The 13,691-nt window shown below is 36.5% G+C and overlaps 1 protein-coding gene across 3 annotated transcripts; it reads right to left on the reverse strand.

Moving 5' to 3' along the window:
• Nucleotides 1-3,424: 3,424 nt before the first annotated feature.
• LOC104243280 (protein TOPLESS-like) lies at nucleotides 3,425-13,243 on the reverse strand. Of its 3 annotated transcripts, none has more exons than XM_009798448.2 (26): nucleotides 13,094-13,243; nucleotides 12,313-12,451; nucleotides 12,006-12,185; nucleotides 11,806-11,919; nucleotides 11,538-11,696; nucleotides 11,047-11,224; nucleotides 10,844-10,967; nucleotides 10,195-10,304; nucleotides 9,939-10,104; nucleotides 9,722-9,831; nucleotides 9,561-9,630; nucleotides 9,390-9,463; nucleotides 9,209-9,304; nucleotides 9,016-9,111; nucleotides 8,765-8,892; nucleotides 8,367-8,601; nucleotides 8,127-8,285; nucleotides 7,956-8,033; nucleotides 7,586-7,732; nucleotides 6,527-6,637; nucleotides 6,269-6,448; nucleotides 6,060-6,188; nucleotides 5,852-5,947; nucleotides 5,008-5,190; nucleotides 4,763-4,929; nucleotides 3,425-4,129 (listed from the first exon to the last, which is right to left on the reverse strand). In XM_009798448.2, the coding sequence occupies exons 2-26, from the start codon at nucleotides 12,390-12,392 to the stop codon at nucleotides 3,916-3,918; spliced, it is 3,384 nt and encodes a 1,127-aa protein (XP_009796750.1). In that variant the 5' UTR covers nucleotides 12,393-12,451; nucleotides 13,094-13,243; the 3' UTR covers nucleotides 3,425-3,915. The 3 variants fall into 3 exon arrangements, with proteins under 3 accessions (XP_009796750.1, XP_009796751.1, XP_070027558.1); XM_009798449.2 differs by lacking the exon at nucleotides 13,094-13,243 and adding an exon at nucleotides 12,741-12,924; XM_070171457.1 differs by lacking the exon at nucleotides 13,094-13,243 and adding an exon at nucleotides 12,530-12,632.
• Between the last annotated feature and the right edge of the window lie 448 nt (nucleotides 13,244-13,691).

The following is a 13,691-nucleotide window of genomic DNA, read 5'->3' on the forward strand; positions in this document are numbered from 1 at the left end:
TTTTTTTTTGGGCAAAAACACTTTTTGGCTAATAATTGAGTTGTTTGGCCAAGCTTCTGGAATGAAAAAAAGTGCTTAAATAGTTTTGGAGAAACAGAAAAAAGTAGCTTCTCTCAAAAAGTATTTTTTTTGAGAAGCACGTTTGTGAAAAATATATTTAGAAGCAGTTTTTAAAAGTTTGGCCAAATACTAATTGTTGCTCAAAAATGCTTTTTAAATTAATTAGTCAAACACAAATTGCTTGGCCAAAAGGCTATATGTCGATTATCTTCAATTTGATATGTCGAAGTTTAACTGGCTGATGCTTAATAGTTGTCTTTAAAACTGACTGGACCCACCCGTCTTTGTTAACTTTTGACACCAACTATTAGTATTATTTATAAGAGAAAATTCAAATAACTGTTCATTCAATCGCTTAAATTAAAAATAGTTGATGGAGGTATATGCGTAATTTATATATTATATGTGTATAATTATGTATAATCAATATATAAATTATGTATATGGCTATAAAAAGTAAACAATGAATATCATCGACTATTTATGTAAAGATCCCTTACTTCTTAAAGAAATTTTCAGAAATCGCTATATTTTAGTGGTTATTAGCTAGGTGCAACTACCATTTGTTATATTACTTCCTATAGCTATATTTTAAGGGTCTTTAGAGTGTATTTGATGTATTTAAACTACTGTATTCATGAATATAGTAGCATTTCTAGGCGTGAAACAAGGGATTACAGCTAGACAGATTTTTGTATTCGACTGTATTCACGGCGTGAAACAGGGGATTATAGCTAGACAAATTATTGTATTCGACTGTATTCGATGTATTCACGATATGTGTTTGTGAATACAGTAACATAAATAGCGCAATTCATGGTCTATTCAGTTGTTTTTAAACGGAAAGTGAATCAATTAATATAATAGACTCCTAATATAACTCAACAAACTCAATTATAACACACAAAATTTGTATTTCCAGTTATAAAAAAGATTCTCAACCGAAAAACACCCCAAAAACATAGCAATCTTCAGAGAAAATATGCTGAATATATTTTCCAGCCGATAAATACAACAAAAATAGAGCAATTTGAATACATATATACATCTGAATACATAAATTATATTAATTAAAAAAATATATGAATACATTCATGGAATACAATACAATGAGACAGTGAATACAATGAAATACAGCTAGATATATTGAAATATAATGAAAAAAAGACAATGAATACAATGAAATACATGGAGATGCAGCGAGATACATTGAAATATATTAACAGAAAATTCAAGTTGCTCAGCCCCAAACTCTGTCGTCTTCGTTCAAGAACAACCCTAATGTTGTCTCGTCGAGAGGGCCACAATTCTGACTCGAAACGTCAATGTTCCTGTTACCATAATACCCTCATGTGTGCTTCAAAAAACCTATTCTTTACAATCTATATTAAATTATATTCTGGCTCTTTTAGCTTCTATTTAAAAAAATAAATAGAATTCACTCGTTTTGAAACTTCTAAATAGATAAAGATTGCAACTTTCCTTGCTTATAAAGTACTTTTTCTTGGAATTGTAGCATGCGACAGAGTTTTCCATTGATGTCCAAATTTTGTGCAACTTGAATTTGAGATCCTAGGAGGCTTGACGGAGTTCAAGAAAATTCAAGTTGCTCAGCGGCGGCGGTGAGGCTGAAGCAACATCAGTAATTCTTCGTCGGAAAACTCTAATTCTGAAGCAGAATCTTCAACGGTGGTGAGGTTGGAGAGAGAAAAATAAGACAAAACTTATTTTATGGCTTAAGGGTAAGAGGTGACCATAACTAGATATTTGACTATAAAAAATAAAAAGGTAGCTATGGAATATAATTTTTTAAAAGGGTATTTATTTAAAATAAATAAGGTATCAGCCTTTGATATAGGACGTAACTACGAATAACATGTTTTCATTTTTAATCACATTTAATGGTTAGTGTATTTTTCATGGCAACCTTTTGTCTACTATGAAAATTCAGACTGAAGTAAAGGTGTTTAACGGGCCGGGTTGACCCGTAACCGGACCGGCCCAGACCGGTTAAAACCGGAACCGGATCGGCCCGGTACATAGGGGGCCGGGTGGGGCTGGGTAGGAGGGGTAGAGGGGGTTGGTCCGTTTAAATTTTGGTAACAGTTAACCGGACCGGTCAAACTCGGTCCACGTGAACAGTACCGTGTACCGGTTAAACCGGCTCGGTACAATCTTTTTTTTTTTTTTTAATTTTTTGAATTAAGTAGGCCCCACTAACCGTTGGCAACAGTAAGACCTGGCAGGGATCCGTTGCCCAATGGGTTAATTGCATTAATAGCCTCTTTTTCTTTAAAATTTAACCTTTTTTCAATTTACAAAATTAACCTTCTCTAAAACTATAAATACACCCCATCTTCTTCATTTCTTCACTCAACTCTCATTTCTCAATCTCAATTTCTCTCATTCTCCAATTTTCAAGATTTCAAGTCTCAATCTCAAATTCTCAATTCTTAATTCTCAAATCTCAATTCAATTTAAATCATGCCTCATACTTCTAGAGTGCGCTCATATGTTTGGCAACACTTTGAGGTGGTAGAAGAAAATGAAGAAGGTCAGAAAGTAAAGTGCAAGAACTGTGGTCAAGTCTTAAATTTTCGTTCAGAGTCTGGCACATGCAGTTTAAGGAGGCATATCAAGTATTGTCTTGAGCGTACTCCGAAAATTCGTATTTAAGATTTTAGACAATTTGTGTTATTTTAAAATTATTAGACGTATTTATGCTTAATGTTTTAGTTTGTTAGATTAATTTGAAGTATTGTTAATTTATTATGCATGAAAATTTAGTTTTACTATTTTTTGTTAATTTACTTTTTAAATGCAAACTTTAATTTTGAATTTTGAAATAAATGTAGCACTTGCAATTTATATTAATACTTTTGTATTAATATAACTTGTAATCTTTAAATTAATACAAAGTATTAATATAACTTACAATAGTTATACAAAATACAAAAAAAATAAAAAATATACTAAACCCGGCCCGGCCCGACCCCCTCAACCCGTAACCCGTACGGTTCAATTTTACCCGGAGGAACCCGAACCCGTTAAACCCGTTAAGCCCCAACCCGTAACCAGCCCATAACCCGTACGGGTCCAAAAAATAGCAACCCGGCCCGGCCCACCCGTTTAACCCCTTAGTCTGAAGGGAGCTAAAATAATGTAGAAATAAACGGCATGGGTAGGTAATAGTTGGGTTCTGTCAACGTTATGAACTGAAAGAATCCGACATTAATTGCAAGCTCAGAATTGGAATCTGATCATTATCTTTTTCACAATATTTCTTCGTCAAAGGATTTTAGAGTTACATCGTGTGTCTGAAATCTCAGCATGTAATAGAAAGATTACACTTATGTTCCAAAAATGGTGCAAAAAGTTGAGCTGAAGTAGATATACGGAGAACCAATTGAAGCATAACTCAAATTACAAAGCTGGTAGGATAGGTTTCCTCACTAAACTAAAGATATTACAAGAGTAATGCATTCATTTTACATTACATCTTACCGCATGAGTTGTACATTTACACATTGGAGACTACTGGGCTAAGTTATGTCCTGTACCAAGAACATCTGTAATACAGTACCACAAATGAAAGTCACAACGTTGGTACAAAAACCAAGAAGCTTAAGCTGCAACTAGTGCTAAGACTCCTAGCCCCGGTCAAGATTTTCTTTCCCTTTCAATTGCAAAGAACACAAATGTTGGGCGATACATTACAGTTGTGTTTTAACTTGGAGGACTCTGGTTAGTCTACTACAACGAACACAGAACGAACATTTACCCGTTAGTCTGAACTGAAATTTGGGAAATATTCAGCAAAACAACACACAACACCTTTACTCAGTGGCCTCTTTGTTATCTTGGTGCTTGTTCGGAGCCTGAAGCTCCAGCAGATGGAGCGGTTGGCATACCATTTGCTGATCCATTTTCAAGTGGCGGAGGGACCCCCCATTTGCCTTCAGATTCAAGTGGTTCGAAAACATGAACACTACCATCTGACAAGCCTAATGCGAACTGGTTTGGATCTTGTGGATGTGCTGCAACTACAACTGGGTGGACATTCGAATTGCTGCACAAAATATACAGGGTTTTTGAAAAATTACTTCAAATATCAGAGACGAAATCTGTCCGGCCAATTGACCATGTATCCTCACATTACTTCCCGAGGATATCAGACAGAGAATTACTTATTGTGAGGACTCGGGATGCAAATAAGTAACAAAAATCAAACACCTGAAACATAGTATTTGGAGGGATATTCCTGTGATGCTAGAAATGATAATCCTGGCAGTCAGACGCCCCACTTCATTGATAATAAATGATATTACAAATACATAATTGCAAAATGAATTCTTTTGGGATATCTATTGGCACGTGGTCAATATTTTGAAGAAAGAATATGGTCTAGAATGGTGAACTTTGTAGTCCCCTTGTCTGCATTAAATTTACGTTTCAACATAGCCTATGCATTGCTTAATATCTTTATACCAATGGCCAAATCTGTGGAAGATCCTTTTTTTTAGGGGTGACAAGTTGCAGTTCAGACTTCAAGCCTGGATATTGCTCTGATACTGATTTCACTATTCTATCTAATGAAGGTCTAACTTTTAAAAGAAAAGATGTTTCTTTTGTCTTCAATAGTGGGGGCAGAACATCTTACAATTAGAGCAGTAAATAAGTTAGCGGGGCAGGAAAAAAATACCTAATACTTGGTGATAGATAAGCTGAAGGAATAATACGGCATCGCATATGGAGGGGCGTAAAAGTGAATACGCAAACAGTTGCATCCAAGAAACTGGCATATATCAGCTGGCTATCACACGAGAATGTCGCATGAGAAATAGGGGCAGCACTTTCACGTGGAACCCACTGTAGAAGAAGATATTATGTATTAATATTGAGATCAAGTGGCATTTGAATAACCAACTGCAGTCAGAGAGGACTTACCTGCTTTACACATTCCAATTTTGTTGTTTCATATATAGCAATCTGCGCCTCATGCACAACCAGGAAATGAGTTTGGTCCTGATGAAACTGCACTCTGGTATCTGACTGAGATGTTGATCTCCCCAGCAGCTGCAAGGATCTAGCTCTCTGCTTTTCCCACCCATCGGTGCTCCATACACACAGCTGTACAGAAGCAGATGAAGTTGATGAATACAAATGGATAAGAAGAGTACAGAGAAATATATAAAATGTTCCTTTAAAGAGTGCCAGAAATGCAGAATGATAACTTTGATAGATTAATCGAATGATATTTGGAAAGGATATTGCCTTAGCATTTGTCATCAACGGAAGACGTTAAAAATGTCAGATAACTAAACATGACTGCAGAGGGGAGCTTGCGCAAAAGGAGATAACCTGCAATATACTCCTCAGCTCATCTTAGGCTATATTTTATAGATTTTAGTGTCTCCCAAAATGCTTGAAGCACTTCTAAAACAATAATTTCATGTATGATTATGAGGATCTTCAAAAAATCAGAACTCACTCAGCTCTTATAAAGAGCATGAAATGATCTTATTCTCCATCAAGCTTCTAAATACAACCAAAATATTTATCATCTTCTAATATGAAATGCAGTGAGATTACTTCTAATTCCCATGCCTAGTTGATTTGCTTAGTATTGAATCGGATGGAGGGCGTTATGCATTATATGCAACACTGTTAGTAGATAAAATACAATCTATCATATACATGTATTCTCCACATTAATCTTGAGAGTAGTCTAACAAATCACTGAGAACTAAGTCAAATATTACATGATAGCCAAGAGTATCAAGCCATTAACCTGAGAATCAGCTCCTGAAGAAACCAGCACATTAAGCGAATGAGAGAAGGCGAGGCCAGTTATCCTTTTAGAGTGGCCTTTAAGCTTGCTTTTAACCTTCATCAAGATATTGACATCTAGTGAATAACGATATATGGTAACTGGCCCAAAAAAATGAAATTCTGATGACTGCCAATACCAGCAAAAACTTCTCATTTATCTCTCATACCTCATCCACTCGAACATTATATATCTGGATGGTAGAATCATCCATGCCAATAGCGATAATGTTATTATCTTGAGGATGGAATGCTAGAAAAGTTGCTGCTGGAGGTGGGGGCATGAAAGTCGTCATTGTCTGCATCCAGAAGAAAATTCAAAATTCAGCACCTGATCTCTGGGTAAATGTAGAAATAAAAAAAGCCAATTTTCCTATACCTTGAATGTCATCATATTGAACAAGGAGATCTTTCCTCCAGATGCTGACATCACATAAGAGTCATTCTTGGACAAAGCAAAGCAGGAAACAGCTTCCTCATGGTTTGGTTCGGTCACGTCATTTGTCATTAGGATGCCACTTGAAGGTTGCCACAATTGAGGTGATACACTGGCTGTTGCCTAAACAAAGATTACCTCATTCCTCAGAATCACTTCTTTACCAAATGGAGGAAAGCAATAATTTCGGTGTGCATTTACCTTTCCACTGGAATTGCGTTCATTTCTTTGCCACTTCCAAAGCAGGTGAATAGCATTTGATGCTAATGCTAAGATAGCATTACCAGAGTTTGTATATATTAACCTTGATATCTGTAGTAATCAAGCATTAAATCAGATCAGGAAACTCTGAAATCAAAACTAATACAGTTGAAACAAACCAGGCAAGAAATATTGATAATTCTCCAGGTCAATATTGTTTCCAGTGAGAGTTCTATGCGAAATTTTCTGTTAACTGATAGAATGTCTTACATCCAGGTTGCATAATCATGGAGACACAACGGCATGCTACCGAATTGAGTGGGTGGGTGGGGAGGGGGGGAGGGGGGCACAATTCAGTAGAACAATAGAGGTAAACATTAAATACTAAGCAGAAGTTTAGTTATTGTTGCTAGCCCTAAGTTGGACAGTAGTCCAGTTGCCAAATCATTGCAGACAAACTTTAGAGGCCTTTTTATCTACTTGAAAAGATAAAGATTTTTCTCTACTCTGGATAATCTGAAGGAATAAAGTGAAGGCCCTATGGAGGTGCAGAAAATGATACTTGAATATCCGGAGATATGAACTTGAACAATCTATTAGGAAAAGAAAAGAGACTAAAACACAGAATGTCTAGGTGCTAGATTTTGTTCAGAAGGCTTTAGACATCCATGACATTGTGATTGATGACCTTGATGGACTTCCATTGCACTATAAAAGGAAAAGAGAGGGCGCAAAATCAATATATTCCCCTGGCACGTTGTCCTATGGTTCATTTCCTCTCAATTAACCTAATAATTTCATTTGCTGATGGCATGTTGTCCTATCACACCTTGATAATGTAATTGATGCACAAAGGCAACTTTTAAACTTGAAGGGACAAGCCCTTACTGAATGTGCATCAAATTTTATACATGAATTATCTGTTATCTGTATGTTCAATGAAAAAATATTTCCTCAAGAAGAAAGAAAAAAATGGATAAGTTTCCAGAGTCCAAAAAATAAGATAAGAAAAACAATCCAATTAGATATCTCATTAATCAAGAGGCATGGAGTTTATACCTTAGTCACTCTGAGGTTCTCAGGAAGCTTCAAGGACCGGCACTGTGATGGTTCAGTAATTTCAGTGAGCTTCCATATCTTAGATTTATCATTAGGCTCTTCAACAATCCTGGGTTTTACATCCACTGTATTTCTTGCATCTCCATTCTTACAAAGTCAATACAATGTAAAGTATATATTAGCAGATGATATTGACATGAAAACCAGGTAAGACTTCTGGTGTGTCCACCTTTGAACAACAGAACGGGTAACTAGGGGAAAAGTGAGTGTTGATATGCATATATATAGTTTTTCCCATGGGCCTACGATCTGATATCAATAAATAAAAACTTCTTTGCATATTTTACATTTGGGAGTAATATTTACAAACCATTCCGGAGATGCCAACACCAGAGGCCACCCTGTCTGCAAATCCAGAACTACTTGCTGATATTTGATTTACTGTGGGCTGCATGACAGTAAAGCAAAGCATATCCTGGTCATCTTTGTGTTAAAAAAAAGGAGGGAACCTGAATATTTATATAAATGGGGTTAGAAGTACCTTTGCACTTTCAGATGCCCTGGAAGCATCATAAGCTAGGTTCTCAAAAGTACGAACTAAACGAATACCATCACTATTGGCCAAAATCTTTATACCATTTTCATTAGCAGAAACAGCCAATAGAGAACCGTCCTTGTTAAATCGAATTCGAGGGCTTGCCTTTAATTTATATAAAAGAAAAAGCAGTTAGACCATAGTAGAATACAACAATTTTCTCAGACAATCTCAAATTTAACTTACTGGAAGACCTCCATCAGCATCAATACTGGTCAGGAGTTGAACATGGTCCATATCCCAGAATTTGATCGAGAAATCATCACCAGCTGCCAAAAATCTATTTTTAGTTGTATCAAATTGTACAACACCCAACGATCTTTTCCGAAAACCTAGATATGTTCTCTTGACAGCCCCTTCACTTTCGTTCCACTCAACAATGTGTGACTCCCCATCTTTGCTGGTTCCACATGAAAATAGTCTGCAATTTTTCCACCCACCCACCCCCATCCAAAAGGGAAAAGAGAAAAAGAGGAGGCAAAGAAGAAGAGAGAAAATGTGAGATCGGAGAAAAAGCTATTGTCCCCAAGTGACTTCAACAAACTATGTAAAGTAGAGATAATGCAATGCAACAACAAATCAACCTAGTTCCGTCGGCACTGTATGCCATTGTCGTGCACCAACGACCAGGAGCATCATAATCTACTCGAGATCCCAAATTATCATATAGCCATGCTTTTATCTTTCCATCTAATGCTGTTGAGAAAATAAACTGAAGAACGGAGGTTATCAGCACAAGTACAAATGTGCAGACAGCTAAACCTTTTGTAGTGTACAAGAGACATCATGACGTCCCGATCAACAACAAAAAAAGACATCAAGATGATATCCATACCTGAATGTTCTCTTTATGGTGAGGGCACACAGAGTACACAGGAGCCTCATGACCCTCAAATGTGTATTGTTTTGCACCAGATGTGGCATCCCAAACCTAGAAATTAGCAAGCGTTGGAAAGAACTAGCTATTAGTCAACTGCCAAAAATTGTCGTTCAGAGGCAACAAATACATTTATTTATGCCTAGCCAACCTTTATAGTTTTGTCGTCTCCACATGTTATAACACAAAGCTGCTTATTAGGGTGAGAGAATGCAAGATCATTTACGCCTCCAACATGAGCATCAATCTGCAAAAGCATTATCAGTCTAACCTGCAAACTTATTCAACATTTATCACTAGGGCAAGAGTCATGGAATGCCACCACAGTTTACCTCCAAATGCTGACGAATATCATCATTTCCATGATAAGAATATATTTGAACAATGTGCCTAGAGTATGCAACCCCTGCTCAATAAAAAGATAGTCATTCTCAAAGATCATTCAACTTCTTTTGACGGCGAAATACAGTAAGATTGGAAATGTGCTTTTCATGAAAGCTTACCAAATAATGAACCATCGGGGCTCCATATAACACGGTTAACTGAGACACCAGGATCTTTTACCAAAGCAGTCTGAGTTCAGTTGGGAAATTATTTTGATCAGATTAGATGAATCTAACTGAACTGAGGCGGATCAGTTCTGTCTATGGAAAAAAGACCAAACCTGCAACGGCATTGAACATGCACCCAAGTCCCAGACTTTGAAGTTTCTCAACACCAGTCTCTCCCTAGAACCAACTTCCCACAATGCAATATCTCCAACATTTGTGCCGACTAGTTTGTCACACAGAAGGATATGATTAATGCAAACAACCAAAAAGAGCCAAAAAGTAGGTAGACACCAATATGTTAATAAAGAAGAGCATTCAGATGATGCAGACCTAGAAGCAACGTCTGCTGAGAAGGATGAAAATCCATGCTCATGGGAGATGATCCCTGGTTTAATGTTCGTGCAACAGTCTTGGGCATGTCATCAGGTACGCTAAGCGCTTGATTATGACCTTGCCCTGGAAATGATATAGGCAGCACATTGACAGGAAGATTAACCTGTATTATGAACAATTAACAATAAGTAAAAACAGTAGAAAATGTGAATATTGCTGACTGAATGATTGAAAAATCGGGAGAGTCTACTACCTCGTCAGATATTCCAAGTGACCTAGTTCTTTTGGCAACATGATCAGATTCCCCAGATGGATAATCCATGGAAGGATTTGTTGGTGGAGTCCTAGGATGTTTAAGGGAAGCTACAACAGGTAATGAAAAAACTCACCAGTTAAAAGAGCAAGAATAACCTATAGAAAATCTAATGGAGTAGTTGTTTCATGTGAAGGCCAAACTCTCTTTTTTTCGGGGAGGGGGCAAACAAACTTGTTTCCTAGATCTCAATACGAGTTCATATGATTTATTCAAGAAAAATGTTCAGAAACACAATTTTTCAAAATTGACCAGAACTGGAAAAAAAATCACAATTCTGTCTGTATGCAGCAATAAGAGGTCAATAAATTCCTCATGCCAACTTGCGACCAGACTGTACTAATGTAAAAGCACTATCATCATGATTAGGTGATAACTGATGGCTGAACATGTTAAGCCTTTCTTTATTCCCAATTGCATATCTGAACATACTTATGAATGCCATCAACCATGTGAAGAATGATTTGTAACAATCAAAATGCTCGATAAAAAAGATAGCACCAAGTACCGGCATATCTCCATATTCAGTTGCTTACTAAGGGAAAACAAAAGATCCATTCACCCCATCTAAGTAACCATTAAGTGATACCTGGAATAGATGAAGAACCAAGACCCATAGGTCCACCAGAAACTGCTGGATGAGCTACAGTCGGTGCGTTGGACATCCAACCAGCAAGTGGAGCTGCCACAGGTGGTGGCCCAGGTTGGAAAGGCTGAGTAAAGTTTGTAATAGATAAGCAAAAATCCTATAGGTTCAACATAATTAGCAAGTAAGCTCTAGAAAAGACCAACCCCATGTGCACCAAGAGGAGGAAAGCTGCCAGGTTTTGGCACTGATCCAAGCAACGGATTGTTTGCAGGTGATGGAGCACGAGCACCATTTGGTTGTCCACAAGAATGATCCACAAAAAGAGTTTTAATATCTGGATTTGGCCTAGGATTTTTACAAAGTTGGTGCTGCCAATTTAAGCTGCAGCATGCATTCGTCGTCAGTTCCCAATTTATAAAAACCTAGTATTGCTAGTTTACTTGAATAATCACAGGCAGGTTACATTGATGGTGACTAATACTTTCATAATTTTAAGCTAATTATTTGGACCAATATCATGAGTTGCTTACAATGCATAGCAACTTTTTAGGTCCAAAAGGACCTTTAGCTCAAGTTGTGATGTGCACAAGTAAATACAAGATAGCTAAGTTAGGCTTGGTAGAATATGCTCTGGTAGTGCATTTAGGCCACTATGGCTTTCAAAACAAATGCTGAAGTTTCACATGGATGTCACCTTTGGTTAATCAAAGTTCGCAATCTTGAATTTTTGAGGTTTGGAAACTGCAATTTGTCACGAAACAATGGATTTGCTTCAATAAGCTTCTTGAGCTCAACCAACATGATAGCCCGTGCGGATTTAGTATCCCCATACTTGGACAGCTGTTCATTCTCCCTACAAATTGATCAAGCCACTTAATTACACGTTTAAAAAAGGTAATATATTCATACCCCTCCAAAGAAAAGGGTTTTATCTTCATTGACAAATTATATGAAGGGAATACCTGAAATTCTCTAGTGTTAACAGCTGAGTAATCTCCTTAAAAAGGTCCTCATTGAACGATGCAAAAACTTTAAGATCTTTTACAAGAATTTCAACACCCTTGGACCGGTCACGCCTATTACAAACTCAAATTACCCAATTTCATCAATATGTAAAATCCGGGGAAAGCAAAATTATTCCTCAAAAAAGATAAAATCTTACTTGTCCAATGCCTCAAGATACTTTTGCTTCCTTATTTCAAAGAAAATTTTCATGGAATAACGGTTGTCGTCCACTTTGGTAAAACCAGACAGATACTTTTCAACTTCATCCCAGTTACCATTATGCACTTCATCTTCAAAGTACTTCATGTTAAAGAAAAAGCCAGATTCTTGTTCAAGCCTATAGCAACAAAACAAAAAGCAAACAAAAAAAGGCATTTTTAGCAATGTGAATGTGGAAAATTAACTGCTCATCAGTGTTTAAATTTTTAAAATGGAAGCATTAGAAATTGAAAAAAGGTACATACTTGTGGACAGATTCTTTGAACTTTTCCTCATCTAGAAACTGTAAAATCAAGAACACAAGTTCTCTGCTGAGAGATGACATTGCAACTGCTTTGTCTTCAAGCCCAGAGGAAGTATGAAAAAACCGGTGCGTTTGCAGATCTGCAAAATTCCATAAAATGAATTTCTTAACTAAAAACTCCAGAGATAGTAAATAATAATAATAAACAAATAACTAACCCATATGATTAAATATGTTGTCCAGCTCATACTAACTTTATATTTAACCATTAAAATATCTAAGCATTTAATAATTGCCGGACACAAGCCCCGAAACTCAAATAAAATAAAGTAACTGTTCAACAATTTAAACTAATCCCAAAAATATTAAAAATAAAAAATGAAAAAACTAAAAGAGATCCAAAGAATTTAAACACAAAAAAACTCAAACCAGAATCCGATCATTGAACTGATCTTCTTCAATCTAACGAGAAACACAACTCCATTTAACATTCACCGACGCAGCTGATGTAAAAGTAGAATCACCCAAAAGAAAAAGAGAAGATTTTTTTTTCACACACACAAAAAGCAGCTTTAAATCGAGTGAAATCGAAGATGCAAAGTTTGTGGGGGGGGGGGACGCAAATGAAAACCAAAAGCGAGTCAATATACAGAGAGAGAAAGTGGAGAAATTAAAGCGAAAAGCAAAGACTGGGAAAAAGTAAATATTCCATAAAAATCTATAGAAACACATATACTAAAAAAATGTAGAGTGGGTTACAGAGAAGAGTAAAGGGGGTTTACCTTAAAGAACAAATAGATCCATGGAAGAGAAAAAGAAGAAGAAAACCCAACAAACGACGAGCTCGAGGAGAGGCTGAATTGGTATATATCCTTCTCTCTCTCTCTCTAAATATAGAAGTCTATTAATGTGTTTCCTACTACCCCTTTTTAATCTCAACTCTATATATCGCGAGAAAATGAAAATATACCCTTTGCCCACATTACTTGCAGGAAAATTGTGGTTTCTACAAGAACACATAGTTGACGATAGGCGATTTTAGTTATCGGATAAGTAGTTCTTCTTATCATAGAGAAGCAGGAATACGATTCAATAAGTACAGTATTAGTGGGACCGACAAAGCCGGCTACATTTTGTTCGAGTTAATCGGCTTCGATAACCCGCTGCAAGCTGTCTACACTTCAGCTCGAATACCATTTTTTCATTTTAACTACTTCCTACTGTCCAAACTAAGTGATTTTTTTGGTTGTTTTCACAAATATTAAGAAATTCACCTTTTAATATTAATTAGCAATAAAATTGACCATATTAACCTTCACTATCTCTTCACATAAATATTCCTAATACATACTCCAACATTAATTACTCCAAGGGCAATGT

The sequence above is a fragment of the Nicotiana sylvestris genome, chromosome 3 (genome assembly GCF_000393655.2).
Source record: "Nicotiana sylvestris chromosome 3, ASM39365v2, whole genome shotgun sequence".
Lineage (NCBI taxonomy): Eukaryota > Viridiplantae > Streptophyta > Magnoliopsida > Solanales > Solanaceae > Nicotiana > Nicotiana sylvestris.